The sequence below is a fragment of the Plectropomus leopardus genome, chromosome 3 (genome assembly GCF_008729295.1).
Source record: "Plectropomus leopardus isolate mb chromosome 3, YSFRI_Pleo_2.0, whole genome shotgun sequence".
Lineage (NCBI taxonomy): Eukaryota > Metazoa > Chordata > Actinopteri > Perciformes > Serranidae > Plectropomus > Plectropomus leopardus.
The window spans coordinates 15,826,127-15,844,525 of record NC_056465.1 but is presented as its reverse complement, the minus strand read 5'-3'; the positions used below and the strand labels follow the sequence as shown (position 1 = coordinate 15,844,525).

At 39.9% G+C, this 18,399-nt stretch overlaps 1 protein-coding gene across 2 annotated transcripts in view; it reads left to right on the top strand.

Moving 5' to 3' along the window:
* Nucleotides 1-18,399, top strand: part of kank3 (KN motif and ankyrin repeat domains 3) — a 36,131-nt gene that overhangs the window by 15,752 nt on the left and 1,980 nt on the right. The window contains exons 2-10 of one of the 2 annotated variants that reach the window (XM_042515375.1): nucleotides 3,815-3,889; nucleotides 5,680-5,762; nucleotides 7,308-9,098; nucleotides 10,256-10,358; nucleotides 11,694-11,930; nucleotides 12,436-12,526; nucleotides 13,038-13,257; nucleotides 13,883-14,025; nucleotides 17,337-17,537. In XM_042515375.1, the coding sequence (XP_042371309.1) occupies nucleotides 5,726-5,762; nucleotides 7,308-9,098; nucleotides 10,256-10,358; nucleotides 11,694-11,930; nucleotides 12,436-12,526; nucleotides 13,038-13,257; nucleotides 13,883-14,025; nucleotides 17,337-17,537 (2,823 nt within the window). In that variant the 5' untranslated portion in view covers nucleotides 3,815-3,889; nucleotides 5,680-5,725. Of the gene's footprint in view, nucleotides 1-3,814; nucleotides 3,890-5,675; nucleotides 5,763-7,307; nucleotides 9,099-10,255; nucleotides 10,359-11,693; nucleotides 11,931-12,435; nucleotides 12,527-13,037; nucleotides 13,258-13,882; nucleotides 14,026-17,336; nucleotides 17,538-18,399 lie in introns of both variants that reach the window. The other variant, XM_042515368.1, reaches the window with a different exon arrangement.

Below are 18,399 nucleotides of genomic sequence, written 5' to 3'. Positions count from 1 at the left end.
GTGAGAAGGAATGCAGCTTCTTCCTGAAGTCTGTAATTTTCTGTCTGTCATCAAATCAGGGAGAAAAACAGCAACACTCAAGGAGTGTGGGTGTGTGAGTGTGCGTGTGTGTGTGTGTAAGAAAAGAAGAGGGTGAGAGGAGAAATGAGTTATGCGATTAGAGAAGGGTAGAGATGAAGAGTGGAGGGGGAAGCTGAGAAAGAATGCTGAAATGAGGGAAACTGATGGTTGAAAGAGGAGATTGACAATGAAGAATGTAAGAATTTAGAGGATAGATGGTGGGACGAGGAGAGACTTGATTGTCGGAGGTTAACTTTGTTTGTTCAACAATCTAATTAACTTAGCAACACATTGTGCATTTCAGTTTCATGAATAATTCCCTGCAGGAATGGATACTCCTCAGCCTATACTCACAGCAGCCATCTTTCTGGTCACTTTTCTTTTTTCATCTTTGCTGCAGTGGATACTGATTAAAAAATTAAAGTGGATAATTCTGTCTTCAGATAGTTTAAGAAAAGTTTTTGATGTTATTTAATGAAAACATCAGTAAAGATGCTTGTCAGTTTAGTGTTGTTAATCAGTTAATACTTGAAAATGAAGTAGTTGGCTTATTAATTGGTCTTTTAACCGATCCAGTTACGTTTTTGCTTTGCTATGTGTTTCTACTTTGTTGTTGCGTCAGATTATCACCTCTATATTGACATGCACACATCCTGTTGTATTGATTTCAGTGTTTGAATCTAGAAGCACCTCTTAAGCAGCACTTTACTTTAACTGCAGAAATAATAGAAAAAAAACATGAGTGGAAATGAAAGCAGAACCCGTGGCGATGGCTGTGCGCCAAGATACCGCTTGTTACGTTCCTGTAGTGGAAAAGGCCTGGACCTTAAACAGGCCTGCTTGTCAGAGGAGAAGGATCTCTATATTCAAGGTGTCTTTGTGTAGCTTGTTGATCTTACAAGATGTTTGGCAGAGCAGTTAATAATAACATTATTGTAATCACAGCAAGGCCAAGTGCAATATCCAAATCACAGGACATGCATTTTTTTTGACAAGTATGTAAAATTTGTCACAACATAGCCTGATAAATGGAGCACTGTGGTGCCTCAGTGATGCCCTGACCTACAAATCATATTCATATAAGGGAACGTGCTTTCTTGGTACAGAACCCAGAAGAAAAATCACATCATAATTTCTATATTTTCTTTTTCAGTAAAAATGCAAACATTTCCATTCCTGCAAAAATCACAACTTGTATTGCATTTGCAATATTTCTCAAATTAATTGAAATTGTAATAATTGTAACACGTTTGCACATTGAGCAGTGATGCTTGTCTTATTTGTTAGAGCTCTGACAATCTCTGAGTAAATCCCTCATCATCACATGTACTTGGCTTTGTTTGCAGTGTTAAATTTGGGGTCACTATCAGAGTATAAATGATGTCAAATCTGCATACAGTCATACATTTTTATGTGTAGAAAACATGGTGCTTTGTGCGCCAGTAATGATAATGTTACAGTAAAACTTTGCCAGGAGAGCATGTGCTCTTTGTTTTATCTTTAAAGACATACACTTTTTGTCACTGATAACCATGTCACCGCTCTACTGGAATAATTTCATTTCGATATCTTATCATCCAGCTTTTAGTAAGAAATGAAACAAGGTGGGGAAACAACTTTGAGATTATGGACTTTGACACAAACTGCACTTGTTTTTCCATACAGTAAGTAGCAGTGTGATCCAATCTACTTATTGCAAATGCACTAAAGGAATATCTCAGTATCTCATATATGTAGAGGAAGAGTGCAAAAAAGAAGTTTACGTTTCATAAACTGAAGCCAGATTTGTTTAAACTTTTAAATCCCTTCTAATGCCATCCAGACAGGATTACACACTGCTGAAATTGGCCAATAAACAAACCCTCTTTGAGTCATGTGACTTGTTTATAAACTTGGTGAGCTTGTGTTTGATCCTAAACAAATTCAAACTACAGTTAACTACTACCTCCCGATGGTTCGGACCAAAGTTAGCCAAAGAGGTCAGGTCACATCTTTGAAAACCTTTTTTGTGTTACTTTGTATAACTGATTGACTCTGCTGTGGCAGCATCATGTTTACTGTGTTTTGACCTGAGAGTTAAAAACTGACAGAAACACTGAGACAGAGCAGCAGCTGACACCGACTAGAAACATCAGTCACAGAAGGTTCTTTATTTTTGCTTTTTATTGTGTATTTTAATTCATCCACTGTCCAGAATAACCCCATAATACAACATGTGGTATATGTCTGCTGTCTTTCTGTCTGGATGTGGTGGTCTTTATCTTGACAATAAAGTGGCTGTCTGCTGTAGTTTTGGCTGACAGGTGATGTGTGTGTGCGCGCGTGTGTGTTTATAGGTTATCAGTAGTCAGTCAGCCAGAAGGACAGCCGGCGTGTTGCAACAGCATGTGTTAGGAATGTGCCCGAGGCTGCTGGAAAACACATCTGTGTGTGTGTGTGTGTGTGTGTGTGTGTGTGTGTGTGGGTGTACATTCACTGTATCTGACACTGTATGTGTTTTCATATTTCAAAGACAGAGCATCTGTTTTTCTGTTGCACGAATCTTTCTCTCTCTCTCTCTGTTACAAAAGTTGTTTTACACCTAAAAAACATCAGCTTTATATGACCCACATGGACAGCAACCCTATGATCTACTTTGTAAACCCACACACCTGTGATAGTGAGGTGTGTGGCGGTGCAGGTGTCTGCACACTTCTGTGTCACAGTTTACATCCATGTCCTGTTTACCAGCGTCAAGGCTTTTTATACTTGCTCCTCTTTCTAGTTTGTTATAATTATATTCTTTTCACGCCGCGCATCTTCTTTGGTCTTACTGATGTTTCTCTTCAGCTGGTGTTAAGATGAAAAAATACTGTGATTTCTTCAAAAGATGGAAAAATAACATAAAAAATGCTGTTTGGTGGGCGACAGAGGGATAAATCGAAGCTATGGGTGACAAATCGTGCCTCTCTTTGTCTGCAGCAAGCAGAAGAGTTAACGGTTTTTGACCTCAGTGAAAAATGTGTTTGTTTTTGAAAGGGTAAACACCAATAAAAGAAGACGGAATTTTTTGTTATAAACAAGCATGGATTTGGGAAAATGTCTTTCTTTCAATAAATTCTGACTTTTAAAGTTAATGCAATGGAGTTATTGGTCACAAGATCACACAAGTTGGAAACAATCCTATGCAACCACAAAGTCAATCTCATTCTACAATTAGTATAATAGTAATATCAGTTTATCTTTATCTCTTTATCTGCAACTGTGTGGAAATCCTGGGCTCAAACAGAATAAAAAAGAAAAACAACTGCACAGCATTCAAATGTTGATTGAAAATTCAAATATCAAAGTTATGAATGAAGCTTTGATATAGCACAGTCTCTGTGGCATTTACAAATAGGTGACAAAGTGTGACAAATATATACACATCTTTGGATGGTGTCCTCCAGAACAGCAGCAGTACTCAAATATTCTTTATTGAACATTAAACACATTTTTTACACATTATATTCAGTCATTTAGTGTTTTTAACATAGTGATAGAGAGGGTTTGCAAGTCAGTCCCAAATCACCATCAAGTGTGATCTGGTAACTGTGAAGGCCAGTCAGTGAGTCACTGTCCCCTGTGTGGACGTATCTGCACCCATGTTTCTCTCCTCATTTATATTCAGTGTGGTTCATTAATTTGTCTCTTCTCTGTATAATATGGTAATGCTGTGCAGGGCTGTGAATGTGTGACATCTGATGGAGGATGTTTCCTTCTCTCTTTGTCTCAGGGCTGAGTGCAGCAGGGAAGAGGGAACCAGCCTGAACTCCAGCTGAATGAATCACTCACTGAGCGGCTGACAGAGGTAAACTACTTCAACACAACAAAACAACATTCATTTTACTCTTTTAAAGTTACAATCTGTCATATTTGAGTTGATGTTTTCTTTTCTCTGCAGTTTATACAATTATCCAGATAGTGTCCATGCAGTTTTCAGCTTGGTTTTATAAACACTCTTGGCTCTTTTCCTGAGGCACAGGAAGAATATTTCCTGTCTGTCTGTCTGGAACAAACAGAGGCACAATGTTTATTGGAATGAGACATTTTTAACAACTTATGTTGGTCTCTTAAAGGAATACTTCACCCACAAATTGACCATTTGTATATTAACTTCTCACCCCATTATGTTATCTGACTTTGAGACCTGGCGGCAAACTTCTCCCAGCAAAACAACTATCACGTTTCCCCACATAGACAACATGCTTAAGTTGTTAGCATAAGCCTATGGCTTTTTTTCATTGCATAGATTAGCTTAGTGGCAGGGCTGACTTATTATTTGATCTTTGCTCACTGAATCGATATATCGATCCAGATCAATGGGTCATTACACCCCTACAAAGAACTAATGGCAAATGTTGTGTTGCCTCATGTCTGCTGTGTCAACCAAAAAGTTGCACTTGAATACAACAAAAAGACGACAGCTGACAGCCAGTTCGCACCTTTCCTAATATAACAAGTTTGTTTTGATCTGGCTCCCTCTTGGCATTAGAGTTTGTTTACTTTGTCTTCTTGTGTGCTGAGCTGAACTAATCAGACCAATTTCATTCACCAATGCTCTCTGGAGTCTTGAATGCCAAATCAACACGGCGAATTGGCTAAAAAAAAAAAAAAAAAGCTGACAAGGGCTGACTAGTGCCAACGTTGCAGGACACACACTACAAAAACTAGAGCGATATACGCTCACCAGTGTGGACCGACGGCCATTGTACAACTTGGTGTAGAGTTTCTTTGTGTCAAATTGTGCCCAAAGGAAATGATAGATTTCCCAGTGCTGCAGTATGTGAGAGGATTCCTGTGGTTTCTCAGTGGGTTGGATGGTGTGATGCTGTCATTAATGCAGCAGCTGTCTTGTGGTTTTTGGACACTGTTCAGCTCTTTGTTGTTGACTTTGTTCTGAGGTGTTTCCCCTGACTGCCAAGTTCACAGTGCGTGCCAGAAGTTTCTGTATATTACACATTCACACACCAGGATACATATGAATTTTAGGCACGTATCTTGCACTCTTAGTGACTCAAAATGACTCTTGTAGTTAAAGTCTACAGTAGAGATCCTCTGACTCATACACACACACACACACACACACACACACACACACACACACACACAGACCAAGATACGGTGATGATACCAGGCTCAACATCCTTCAACACCTCTGAAGAGGAAAAGTAAACAACCCGTTGAACTAAACCTCTCCAAAAAAATCTCCAAAAGAGAATTCTTTTGAATTCAGCCATATGTGCTAACAAGCCAAAAGAAAACTCATAAACTTCTTTAAGCGTTTCTGCACTTTGTAGTAAGTTTACAACTCCTATAAAGAAGTGTCTGTGTCCGCCATTAAACTGAGAGTAAGGAGCCACTTGTTTGTTGTGTCTCCTATAAACAAAAACATGGGAAGAATGTGATTTTAATGCTAACACAATTATGTTAAATCAAAACTCCCACTCGTTGTCAGTCAGTAGGTAACAAATGATGGAGTTGTGCTGATGTTTTCAACACTCTACCATGCAGTGTTTTTAAAGCTTACATCCTTTTCCTTCCTTTTTAAGTGCAGTCGTGATGAATGTATTCATGTCACTGTGTGTTGTCTTTAGCCAGGTGTTGATTTGAAGCTGTGTGTGCTGAAAGGTCCCTGTCCTGAAAAATGACTCAGTCGGTGCAAGTTAACCCAAAGATGCCTGGTAAGAAACTCCATAAGGATGCCATTGTTTTTTTTTTAGTTTGTATTTCTACCTCATATCCTAATTTTTAGTTTTAGTGTTGTAGTGTTTCATTTTATTGCCGTAATAAGTCAAAGACTTTGTTATGGTTTGTGGAGTTTACCACATTGAGATGGTTTAGATGAAATCAAAATGCTGTTAAACCGCAGGAAACAAAATATATATAAAATAGTTTGTGTATATATATTGCTTGTACTGTAAACACTGCAGATCAGACACCTGAACCAGTTTGAGTGTTTCATGACATATTGTAACTTTTTTCAGCGTGTTGACTTTAATATATAATCTGTGCCACCCCTAAGACACACAGAAGAAGTACTTCATCAATCCCTCTTTGGGGAAATAGTTTTTGTACTCTGTTATTTTATGAAACACACAAATGCACATGCATGTTGAGGTTAGCTGCTTCGCTCGGCTTGTAACATTGTCTGAGCTGGACTTGCGTGCAAGTTTACTTGCACATTTAGATATAAAGAAAAAAAACAGAAAAGGGAAATAAAACAGTTTACATGTGCAGGTGAGGTAGAAACACACAATGTGCTTTTCTGAGGGCCTCACATAAAGAAAAGAAGATTAAAAGTAAACACTGTTCATAAAAAGTAAACATTACGCAAAGTAAAATATCACTGTCAATACATATCTTCCACCCAATCATCACTACTGAAAAGAAATAACATAACATGAAATAAATCAGTATTTTGCAGATATACAGCAGCCGCACAACACAGTGATGATCTATAAAGTACCAAATCTTTTTGACATCAAGCCATCTTTAACTTTCTAAACTTGATACCAACTGGCCATCCTTCAATTCCCAAGCCAGATCCCTACAGACTAAGCTAATGCTGCCCCCCAGCACATCCCTGTTATACCTTTCAAATATTTATATAATAATTATATAATCATAATTGATTACATAATATTAAATGTTGAGTGTGTAGCATATAGGGGCTTGTATTGGGAGAAATGGTATATAGTGTGTATTACTATGTTTTCATTAGTTTGTAATCATCTGGGAATAACAATTGTGTTGTCTTTACCTTAGAATGAGACGTTCCTATCTACATACGGTAGGCTTCCCATAAAAGTTGAAGAATCAAATGGCCATCAAGATTTTTTCAAGTCAAGCAGTCTTTTTGTTCTTCTGGGGACGTTATGGTCCCCAGGGTGTGTCTTAGTGAGACAGAGGCAGTTGCCCAGAGGAACAGAGGCTTTGCCCAGACCGGTTCTGATATAACATTATCTTCTGCATTTTGCTTATAAGTGGTAAATTTACAGCTCATAACAACTTAACTTAATACAATCTCTGGCTTTCATTTGATATCTAGTTTGAGCAAATAAATGTTTAGCATTTTGTCACACATTTGTTAGACCTGAGGGATTCACACAATGTTTTTTGTGGAGACACACTACATGAAAACATGACTTTAGTTTGTTTATAATGAAGCTTCACAGTCCATCTTTAAGTATGCAGCCATTTTGTGTCACGTGTCCTGTTTTCCTCAGATCTGGGCTCTCCGTTCATCTACCCCAGTCAGGAGGAGGCTGACCAGCCGGGCTCCTACTCTGTTCAGACTCCGTATGGTTTCCAGCTGGATCTGGACTTCCTCAAATATGTAGAAGAGATAGAAAGCGGGCACAATCTCCGTCGGGCACCTGTCAGCTCCCGACGCTCTGGCCGAGGTGTCAAACTCTCCCAGAGGAGTGTGGGGGGACGCACCAGTGGCTGGACATCCACAGAGTCTTTGGCCTCCCCGGCCAGTGAGGATGGCAGAGCTCCTCCTCCACCACCGCCACGCAACCGCCTTGGGTCAGCACCCTGCGAAGGGCTCTCTATTTCCCCTGTTACCCTCCTCAGTGTTCCTCCCCTGTCTGCCGGAGCCAAAGTGCCACCTCCTCCACCACAGCGCAACCCCAGAGTGGAGCGAACTCTTCTGGAAACCAGTCGACGGCTACAGCAGGAACAAACCCACCAGCATCAGAATGGTGGTCGTATCCAGCTCACAGATCCTCCCAAACAGCGCTTACCATCTCCATCCATCCAGCCTCTGCCGAGTAGCTGGACTAAACCCAGCCCTCAGACCTCTGGGCGCAGCACTCCAGCTGCTGGCACCGCAGTGACACCAATCCCACCCAGCCAGCTGCAGACAGTTAGAGAGCAGATGGCTACAGCCTTGAAACAGCTGAAGGAGATGGAAGAGAGGGTAAAGGGTGTTCCTGCACTTGAGAAAGAGGTGGCCAAGCTTCGTGCAGAGAAAGACATGCTCCTATTAGCTCTGCAGGAGAAGAAAGAAGCAATGGAGGAGGCCCAGCAGAAGCAACAGACCACAGAGTCTTCTACCCAAACCACAGAGATCCCTCAAACTGACCACAGTGTCCACAGTCGATTGACTGCACCAGCCTCACCTGGACGTAAAGGCCCTGGGAAATCTGGGGAGCTGAAAAGGCTGACTGAGAAATTTGAGGGGAAGGAAGAGAAAGCCACAGAAGCGTCATCAAAAGTTTCACTAAAAGCTTCAGAAAAAGTATTTGTTGAGAAGAAATCTGTCGCTGCTGGGGATGACGTGCCAATGGACTCTCTTGTTTTCTACCACAGGCAGAGTGTAAAAGATGCTTCTGAGGGCACTGAGATAAAAGTTTGTGAGAAAGGCACGGGGACTGAGGCGCCTCTGGTTCATGAGGAGGGAGTACAGACTAGTGTGGAGACAGAAGAGGCCGAGGTATGGGTTATGGAGTCATTACTTGGGCTGACCAGTGAAGCACAACGGGAGATTGAGACCTTACAGGACACCATTAAATTCCAACAGGAGTCCATTGTGGCTCTTGAGGATCGGTTGAGTGTGGCCGACAAAGACATGGGGATCCTGAAAGCCCAGATAGAGGAGAAAACTTCCAAAGTCACGTTTGAGAAGGGGGTTCTTGCAAAACCAGACATGACGAATGCCCAGATAGAGACATTGACAGCTTCAGTAAAGCATGCTGCAGTTTTGTGCCGTCCTCAGGTGAGCGATGCATGCGTAGGTGAAAGTTTAACAGCAGATCAAATGGAACAAGGCACCCAGACTGATGCTGTAGAGGAAACAGAAGAACCACCTCTTGTTGCAGTGGTCAGCACTGGGAGCCAGTGGGAGATCTTGTTTGAGGAGAAGATGGAGGAGCAAAAAATTACAGTGCCAAAGAAGAGACAGATAACCATCGCTGAATACAAGGTGTCCCCAGAAGAAGAGGTTGTCAGTATGGCTGAGAAGAAAGAGAATGACCAAGAAGAGAAGATTGCAGCAATTAGCACCAAGACAGGTGAGAACTTACAGATGTTTGCCTTCGGTGAAGGGTTAAACTTCAGGAAATCATATGTTGTTCTTCTGAAAGTTCTTAACAAAAAACAGTAAATATGAAATTCAAAATTAGTAAATGAATTGTGGGGCAGGTGGTAGAGAGAGAACATAATTTAATATCCACAAATGAAGCATAATGGAGAGTTCATGCTTTCTTTATAATTTGGAATTCATTTCCTGAAGACCCTAACCCACTACCTGTTAACCTGTCAGCGGTTTTAATGTTTTGGCTAATTGGTGAAGTGAACAACATTGATCGTATGATCGTTCGTTATGATCAGCAGGAAATCCTTTGGTCCTGGTATTCATGTGGATGCCACAAAACATGCTCCACCCACCCAACACTGATACAAACGAAGCACCCCCATTAATGGCAACGCCCCCCCCCCCATATGTGTGGGGTGTGTTGGTACCACTGAATCACGGTAGGGCTTGCTTGGATTGGACTTGGCTCTGACCTGTCGAGACATGAACATAGGACCTTTGGAGGGTCTCCTGTGATGTCTGACACCAGGCCGTTGGTAACAGATCCTTTGAGTCCTGTGGGTTGTGAGGTGGGGTACCAGTATGTCCCATGGATGCTCAGTCAGATTGGGATCTGGGGAATTTGGAGGCCAGGTTGAAATCTTAAGCTTCTTTTCAAGTTCTGGGGGTCATTCCTGTGGAGTGTCAGTTGGCATCCACATGAAAGCCAGGACCCAGGGTTTCACATTGCATTGTAACAAGATGATCAGACTTATTCAATTCACCTGTCAGTGACTAATAATTGAATTAATTAGTCATAAGTTTTGAGTGTATGTCTAGGTAAGGTCTGTCTTTTTTCAATGTTACAATTAGCGTCGTTCTTTTTTAATTATTATTATTCAGAAATGACAGAGGATAAAGTGTTTCTCACTCAGATATTGAATATTTACTGAAAAGTGAATGCAGCTATTTAAAAAATATCAAATTGGTTTCATAGGCAGTTCTCCTAGAAACACACAAATGAGGTCATCTAAAGAGATGGCTCCATACTCCAGTGATAAACTGATAAAATAGTTGTGTTTATGTCATGTATGGAGTTTGTATTCTTTTTGTTTGAACTCTTGTTTGGTCCATCTGCTTCTTTTATGGTAACAGGTATGCTGAAATCAATCATGAAGAGGAAGGATGGGAGTAACTCAGGCGAGAATCGCACCGCTGGCAAGAAGAGCCTGCAGTTTGTTGGGATTCTAAATGGAGGGTGAGTAACATGAAACCTTACCTAACACAGTGAAAATAAAATAAGACAGCAGATGGTCACGAGCAGAGGTTCTTATTGAGGGCTGTGCAGCAAAAGTACACACATAAAACAAACTATTTTCCATCCCAATTTTACATTATACTCCAGAGTTGTCCACCAAAATCACCAAGTTAGCCAAAAGCACACTAGCATCAGTGTGACACTTTGCCAGCTGCCCCTTGTTGCCATGCAACCAGTAGCTTTCTGCAAGCTTTCACTCATAACCTGACAAGTACTGAAATGGATAATGGATAATTAGGTATAATAAATGCATTTCATATCTTGTTCGGGGGCCTTACAAAATGTTTCCAAAGGGTGCCACTGGCCCGTAGGTTGCATTTTGAGAAACTATGTATTGTATTATGATTTTTAATGGCTTTTTATTTTATATTATATTATGACCTTAATGACATACTATCCTACCTTTCTCTAACTGTTAGGAGGGCCCTTATGGTGGGTCTTGGATGACAGAGGGAAAAATATGGAGTGAAATATAGAGTCAAACAAAGGTGAATGAATATAATTTTAAAAAAAAACCCCCAAAAAACAGATTTTTATGCTATCTTGCTGATCTTTATTTCAATAAAATGCAACATGTATCCTTTTTTGTAAGTTGCCGTCTCACTTGTTGTTAATAATTGATGATTAAAAAAAAAATGTGGGGTGAGGTATGAACTTTTTTGGGTTTTGAAGGGTGGCATGACAGATAAAGTTTGACAATCACTGCTTTACTATGAGTTTTTTAAATAACATTTTTAGGGCCCGAGCGCCTAGCTATGATCATTTTTGGCGATATCCGGCCTTGTACTTTTGCAAACTCCTCCTACAGGATTAATCCAGTCGACTTCAAATTTGGTGTGTCCAATCTTAACAACTTGGTGATGAAAAGTTATCAAGGGTACGCGCAAAACTTTAATGGTTTTCTTGTGGCGAGGCGTACAATTTTGATGTCTCACCATAAAACAGGAATTTTTTGTAACTTTAGTGTACATTGTCCGATCTGCCTGAAACTTCATAGGTTTGATAAGGGTCTCTGCGTGCATAATCCAACTTTCACAGAAATGAACGGCTGCTTTAGCTGGAGTTCACCATCATCACTGCAGGTTCATCGCTGCTTGCAGATTTAATTTTAAATGATGTTCTATATTGTGACACTTGTCAAACCTGTGACCTGCTCAAAGAAAACCCATATTCCTCACTAATCACAGTTTTTTTGTTTTCTTAAAAAACAGCCACTAAGTACCTAAAAAACTGCAAAAGTTGTTCTGTATTTCACCAAATATTTGTGTCTCCCAGGTATGAATCTACATCTAGTGAAGAAGAAGAAGAAGAGGAGGAGGATGAAGAAGAAGAAGATGGAAGTTCCTCTGGAGAAAGTGGAGAAGGCGAGTGCCTGGATAGCACAGAGGAGGATGAGGCGGCTCTGGAGGACGAAACATCAGAGGAGGAGAGAAATGTCAACCTGGACGAGAGTGACACTGATGAGGAAACCCTGAGAACCAAAAATTATTCATCTGATGCTGTGAAAGAGAAGTATGTGATTACCTAGTATGAAAGAATACATATTTTGAATTGCTATATTGATTAATGCAGTCTTAGAAAATAGTTTCTTCTTGGGGCGTCGGTGGCTGAGTGGATAAAGCAGGCGACCCATGTATGAAGCAGTGTCCTTGCTGCAGTGGCCTCAGGTTCAACTCCTGCCTGAGGCCCTTTGCTGCATGTCATCCCCTCTCTCGCTCCCCCTTTCACACCACTAATCTGTCCTATCTAATAAAGGCTAAAATGCCTAAAAAATAACCTAAAAAACAAACAAACAAAAAAAAAATAGTTTCTAGACTAAAGTGTAAAGCTGTGTACGTGAATTCTTCCAAATCATGTTGCACGACAAAGTGCCAGTCTGACCATTGAAATATACATACACTGTAAAAACACAATGTAAAATCCTTGTACAATTCTAATACAGCAAAACAGAAACTATGAGGAAAAACCCATGAATTGTTTTAACTTTTACAGTGATACATCTTTCTGTTTGTAACAGGTTTGAGCTTAGCTCAAAAATGCGTGAAGCATGCCTCATTCTGAAGAACCACCTGAACGATGACATCAAAACACTGAAGAGTAAGGAAGTGGTGCGTCCCTGCATGTTTCCTCAAACCATTTTATCACTAAGTAACCCTTTTAACTTCACTACTTTATTTTTGGAATAATGCGAAATCATAATTACTTAAAGTTAATGAAAGCTGTGTGACTGTATTTTATAGTTAAGTGATATTTTCGGCACCAGCAAACGTTAATTATAAACAATAGGAGCTTATAACAGTAACAGACGAATGTAGACTGAGAAAGGACCCAGTAAACTGGATGATTGTTGAGTTTAATAACAGATGGTTAAAAGGGACTTCCCTTGACTTTCAGTGAAACAGCAGGCTGCTATCCAGTTGAGACAAATATCGTTTGCCAAAATACACTTTTTTTCACAACTGTTTTTAATTTCGCCGTGTTATGAGAAATGTGGGTCAGTAACCAGCGCTAGTAAAATACGGCTTTATTGTTGTCTTCCTGCTGAGATAAATATGCTCCAGATGCTGTCTATGTGTATAACAGATACTTAATGATGTGACTTCCCACCCTCATGTTCAGCTCTCCAGCACCCACACCGTCCAGCTTGAGTGGTTCCGGATCTCCAGCGCCAAGATGGCTCAGCCCTCACGGGTCTCAGACTACCTGATGGCGTTCTCAGAGGTGTCGTCTGTGCTGCTGGAGCATGTCGTCAACATGACCGACGGCAACGGCAACACGGCTCTCCACTACAGTGTCTCCCACTCCAACTTTGGTGTGGTGGGGCTGCTGCTGGACACAGGCCAGTGACCCCCTGAAAATCATCTGCACTGCACTAGTGTGGTCACGATACTGGATTTCTAACTTCAATACAACATCTTGAAAAATATTGACATTCCATTCCATTTTTGATACAACAAGAAAAAAATGACATTAAGGGCATACAATTTACATAACACAACAACTTTTCTTGGTTGGTAGCGGAGAACACCAAAATGACTGTAGTGAACATTAACAATAAGTAAGAGTGAGAAAGAGCAGCTGGTACTGGTGTATTGATACTGTGGGAAATTTGTATTGACTGTTTCAAATGTTTCAAATAGATATGTCATGATAAATAACTATTTTATACAACATTATACTACACCATGTAATGTTACTGTAAAGGTTTCATAGATAATCTGGTTAATAGTCCAAACAATAATTCAAAAGTGCAGGTGATGTAAGGCTTTTGGAGAGACTAACATTTATGTTAGACCTGTAAAACCATGTGAAACAGAGTTATAAATTGTATCCTCTGGAATAAAACGGAATGTAAACTGCAGTAGTTTTAGCTGTACTTAAACTGGCAACTGGTGCAATGTGTTCTGTATACCTGTACTAGGGCTTATCTTAACATGTAGTAATAAAGTGTATGTTCCCTGCAGGTGTGTGCAGCGTGGATAAGCAGAACAAAGCAGGTTACACTGCCATCATGCTGGCAGCTCTCTCTACTGTGAAGGAAGAGGAGGACATGGCTGTGGTCAAGAGGCTCTTCAGTCAGGGCAACGTCAACGCCAAGGCCAGCCAGGCAAGTCATCATCATTGCATCACTTGTGTGTTGTTTACTCCTGAAATGCTGCTTGTTGCCACTTTTTAAAACATCCTTCAGTGTTCCCACAAGTCATTTTACTGCCGTCATTCTTCTCGTGCGTGTCATTTCTGATATGTAGGTCCCGCCTGTAAAACCGCAAAGTAAAATAAAACTCATGAGACTGAATACAGTAGTGAGTGCAGGCTGGTTTTGATAATCATGGAGGTGGAGTAAAATGTGTTCTTATGCTGTAAAAATGTGCATATTGAATTAGTTTTCTTTTGTGACACAAATATTTTCAAAGTTACAGTTCTCTGTTTAAAGAGGTATCACCTGAGAAGTGTGAATGACCACAGACGTACGACTACGTCTGTAGTCAGCTCCAACAGCCTGAAGCATTTTATCACTTAAAAAAAGAGTCGATCGTAGCTCAACTGGCTTTGTTAAATTCATTTAATCTCACTTAAACTGTTAATTAAATTAAATTAAATAATTAAATTAACATTCAATATAAAACATCGTAAGTAGTGATACTGAGATTGTTGAATCTCAGATGCTGAGATTGCTACTGGTTATTACCTTGGTTTCCAAAAACAAAAAAAAAAAAAAAAAAAAAAAAGGGGGGGGGGGGCGCGGCACTTTCTTCTGCCACTAGACGGCAATACCTGTGACCAATCACACCTGAAGCACTTTTTGCACTTACTAAGGGTTTTTTCCTTAAGTCTAAATTCTTGCTTGTGTTGTACGTCGCTTTGGATAAAAGCGTCTGCTAAATGAAATTGTAGAATTGTAGAATTGTAAAACCAAACATAAAATCAATTCTACATATTACAGCCAAATAAGAGTGTAAGTGAGATGTATGAGTCACTGATTTGATTTGTTAGTCGCATTACAGTGGATAGCGGGAATTTTTACAGCATTCTTTTGCTAAGTCTAAACTTGGCTTTTCTCTGCTGGTTTATAGTGTCTGACAATCAAAAAACAAAAACATTTGCAGCGACACACACAAGCGGTTTAATAAGTTGAATGCGACTTAATTACTTTTTGATTAGTCAAAACAGAAATGAATGAATATCTGCTTTATTCCTACTTGCTAGGTGAAGGTTAAGAAAACTGTTTGGGGGATAAAAGCCTTCTTTGTTCCTTGTTTATCTGAAAAGGCAACGTGTTAAAAGAGTATTTCCTGTGTTGTACATTCAGAGCCAGATGAATGATTGGTTTGTTCAGTGGTTATAGGCTCGATCGGGTTAGTGAAATGTGTAACGTGACACAGTCGTGAGAATCTGTTGACTTGTAAGCAGTTTTATCTCTTTGCTTGATCTAATCAGGTTGTGTAGTGTATGTGTTTGGATACAGCACCTGACAGGCTCTCACACTGCCAAGTCATAGGACTCCCAATTTATAGCATCACTGACTATAAATCCAATTACTGCTGCTTGTTATTGTTGCCGTGGGAAACAAAACACAAGGCACGCAATGCAATTTTAGGATCAGGAATTTGAGTCGTTCTATTTTCTGCTGTGTTTCAAGTTAACCTTTTAAACTAGGGTGTTTATGTGCTGGTTGACATGCACAAAAGGAATTTTTCTTTGACTTAGTGACTCAAATTTTGAAATTTAAAGCAAAGAAAAGCCATTTAAAGTAAGGAAACAGAATCATTTGTAGTTGTACCTCTGGAGATTTAAACTTTTATGGCTTTAGTTTGGTTTTAGGAACAAAAACATTTATTTACCAACTATGCTCTCAGAACCGTTTACTGTATCTTCAATTTTTATTTAAAACACATTTACACCTGGCACTATTTAGTGAAAGCAGCAGCCTACAGAGCCAGGGAAATAGGCTCTTTGTTTGCGAAAATAGTGACAGTTGCACTTACCTAGTCAAATTAGTGATCTTCAAAGTCGTACATGAGACAAATAATCTGTGAAAAATAATCATATTCCCCCCACCCTCTTTATAATCCTTATGGCAAGAATTGCAAGAACTCACTGTAAGTTAACAAAAACAACTGATCAGAGCAAAGCATTCTCTAACGCAGCTTTCAATCACTGCTCGTAAACTGCTGTCAAATTGTCAATCGAGGCGGTGCTGTCCAAGTATAATTAGATATTCTGTTACTGCATTGCCTGCATCTCTGGCAGGTGGGTGGTGCTTAAGGCTGGGTAATAAAACGATCTTGATAGGGTATCGTGATAAATACTTAATAAATCGAAAACGCGGATTACGACGGCCCCCAAAATATTCTGATGTCTGTGCCAACCAATATGGAAAACAACAAATTGAGAGTTATGCATTTAACTATGGTTTTATGATTTCTGAATGACCGTCACGTTTCACCTGTAAAGGTACGATCTTGGGGACCACACTGTCACTTTATGTTGCAAGACAAACCCACTTGTATTGTTTTGTAAAGGCGGAGAAGCATATTTGCAAAGTTAAATGTTGACATTTTACTTAATGATTAAAATAATCTAATAAATTGTATATTATATGTATTTAATGTTATTTTTCTAGCATTACCAAACTATGCATTGTGATAAATATCTATGGATCAATACGGAATATATTATCATGATAATATCTTTGCTGTATCATCCAGCCCTGATAATGCTTCATTTTGGCTCGACTATTTCTAACATGGCAGCCTGGTCACAAACTTTCTCATTTTTCAGCTAACAGCACACAAAAATATGTTTTTGAAAACTTTTAAGGTTAAAAAAGGGTAACGCAGTAACAGATTATTGATTCACATTTGATCAGTACTGCCTAGTTTGATCACAGTTCAAAAGCTGTGATTGACATGATTGACAGCTGCATTAGAGACTCCTTGGCTCTGATGGTGGTTTTCCTCATGCCCGAGTAGATTCTAGTGAATACCTTCAGAAGCACTACAAGGAGGAATGTGATTTTTTTTAAAAATCTGTTTCAAGTAATATTGTATGGATGTAGTGAAAGTTTGAGCAAATTTGACAAAAAGTTTTTTTATGAAAGTTACAAACTGCAGCTTTAACTGGCGAGACAAGTTAAGGGTTAAGTAAATACATTTTTGCTGCATAATAACAGATATGCTCTAAAGGTGCTGAAGATACAGCAGTTGCAGAGGAGCTGTGCAGATGAAGACTGGAGGCACTGTCCTGAAATTTATATAGCTTCAAAAAGGAAGTAGTGTTATGCTAAAAAAGAATCAGGTATCAGTTAGCTTTGTAAGGACATTTTTTTATTGTTTGCAAGGTTAAGCAATATGATAAGCTCTTAAAAACTGTATTGTTTTAGGAAGAAATTGCAAATGTAATTCTTTACCTTTGCAGGCGGGCCAGACAGCGTTGATGCTAGCTGTTAGCCATGGTCGGCAGGAGATGGTGCGGGCGCTGCTGGAGTGTGGTGCTGACGTTAATGTGCAGGACGATGAGGGATCCACAGCTCTCATGTGTGCCAGCGAACACGGACGTGCTGAGATTGTTAAATTGCTCCTGGAACAGCCCGGTTGTGACATATCAATCGTTGATAATGTAAGTCATTTACATTTAGCTGATGCACTCATTGTGGGAAACTTTCAGTAACTTACCCTGAGCTTACAGATGAAGCCAACTGTTGAATCTCTGGCTGCTGAAAATATCAGAGCACTTTATGTCTGGGATTCAGCTTAATCTGTGCTCAGGAAATGGCTCCTCGTGGGAAATTGGTCTTTGCCATTTCCTCTCCTTGTCACCTCTTTTTCTGCTTCTCTTCGTTCGTGTTTTCCTATGTAAGCAGGACAGGCTGAGCGCTTCAGAGTCCTGATCAGATTAGTTTCATCTGCCTTCTACTGAAATCAGTGCTGTTTACAGGAAACACAATCACTAGGCTACTCAAAGGCCCCCAAGGGATGAATTAAAAAGCCACAACTCCACTGTTCACAACTGCAGACTTGCAGATTTCAGAAACAATGCCCTGCAGGCTCCTGCATGAGTCCTCTGCATACTTTACCACATGACTCAAGTCAGCGACAACTTTTAATATCCTTGGACCAAGAAAGGTAGAAAGACTCAGTGATTTCTTTTAACCTCTGAAAGCTTCAGACTACTAGATTTAACATTTTTGTTAACCAATTGACTTATATCATAGCACATTTTAAAATTCATCTGTTTATCAGAGGGATCATTTCCTTTGAAACCTTAGCCTCAATCAAAATTCTTCTTATTGCTGCTTATGACATTTCGCGTTTCGCTTTTTGTTAATCTGCACAGCCGTGTGTTTTAAAGTGATTTCACAGAGGATTGCAGCAGACAGATATTTGAGTGAGTGAATGAGTTGACCATGCAGTGCAGGCGGCTCCTGGATTGTGTTTCAGTGCAGCACAGCTGGACCGAGAGGTTGACTGGGGGGGATGGA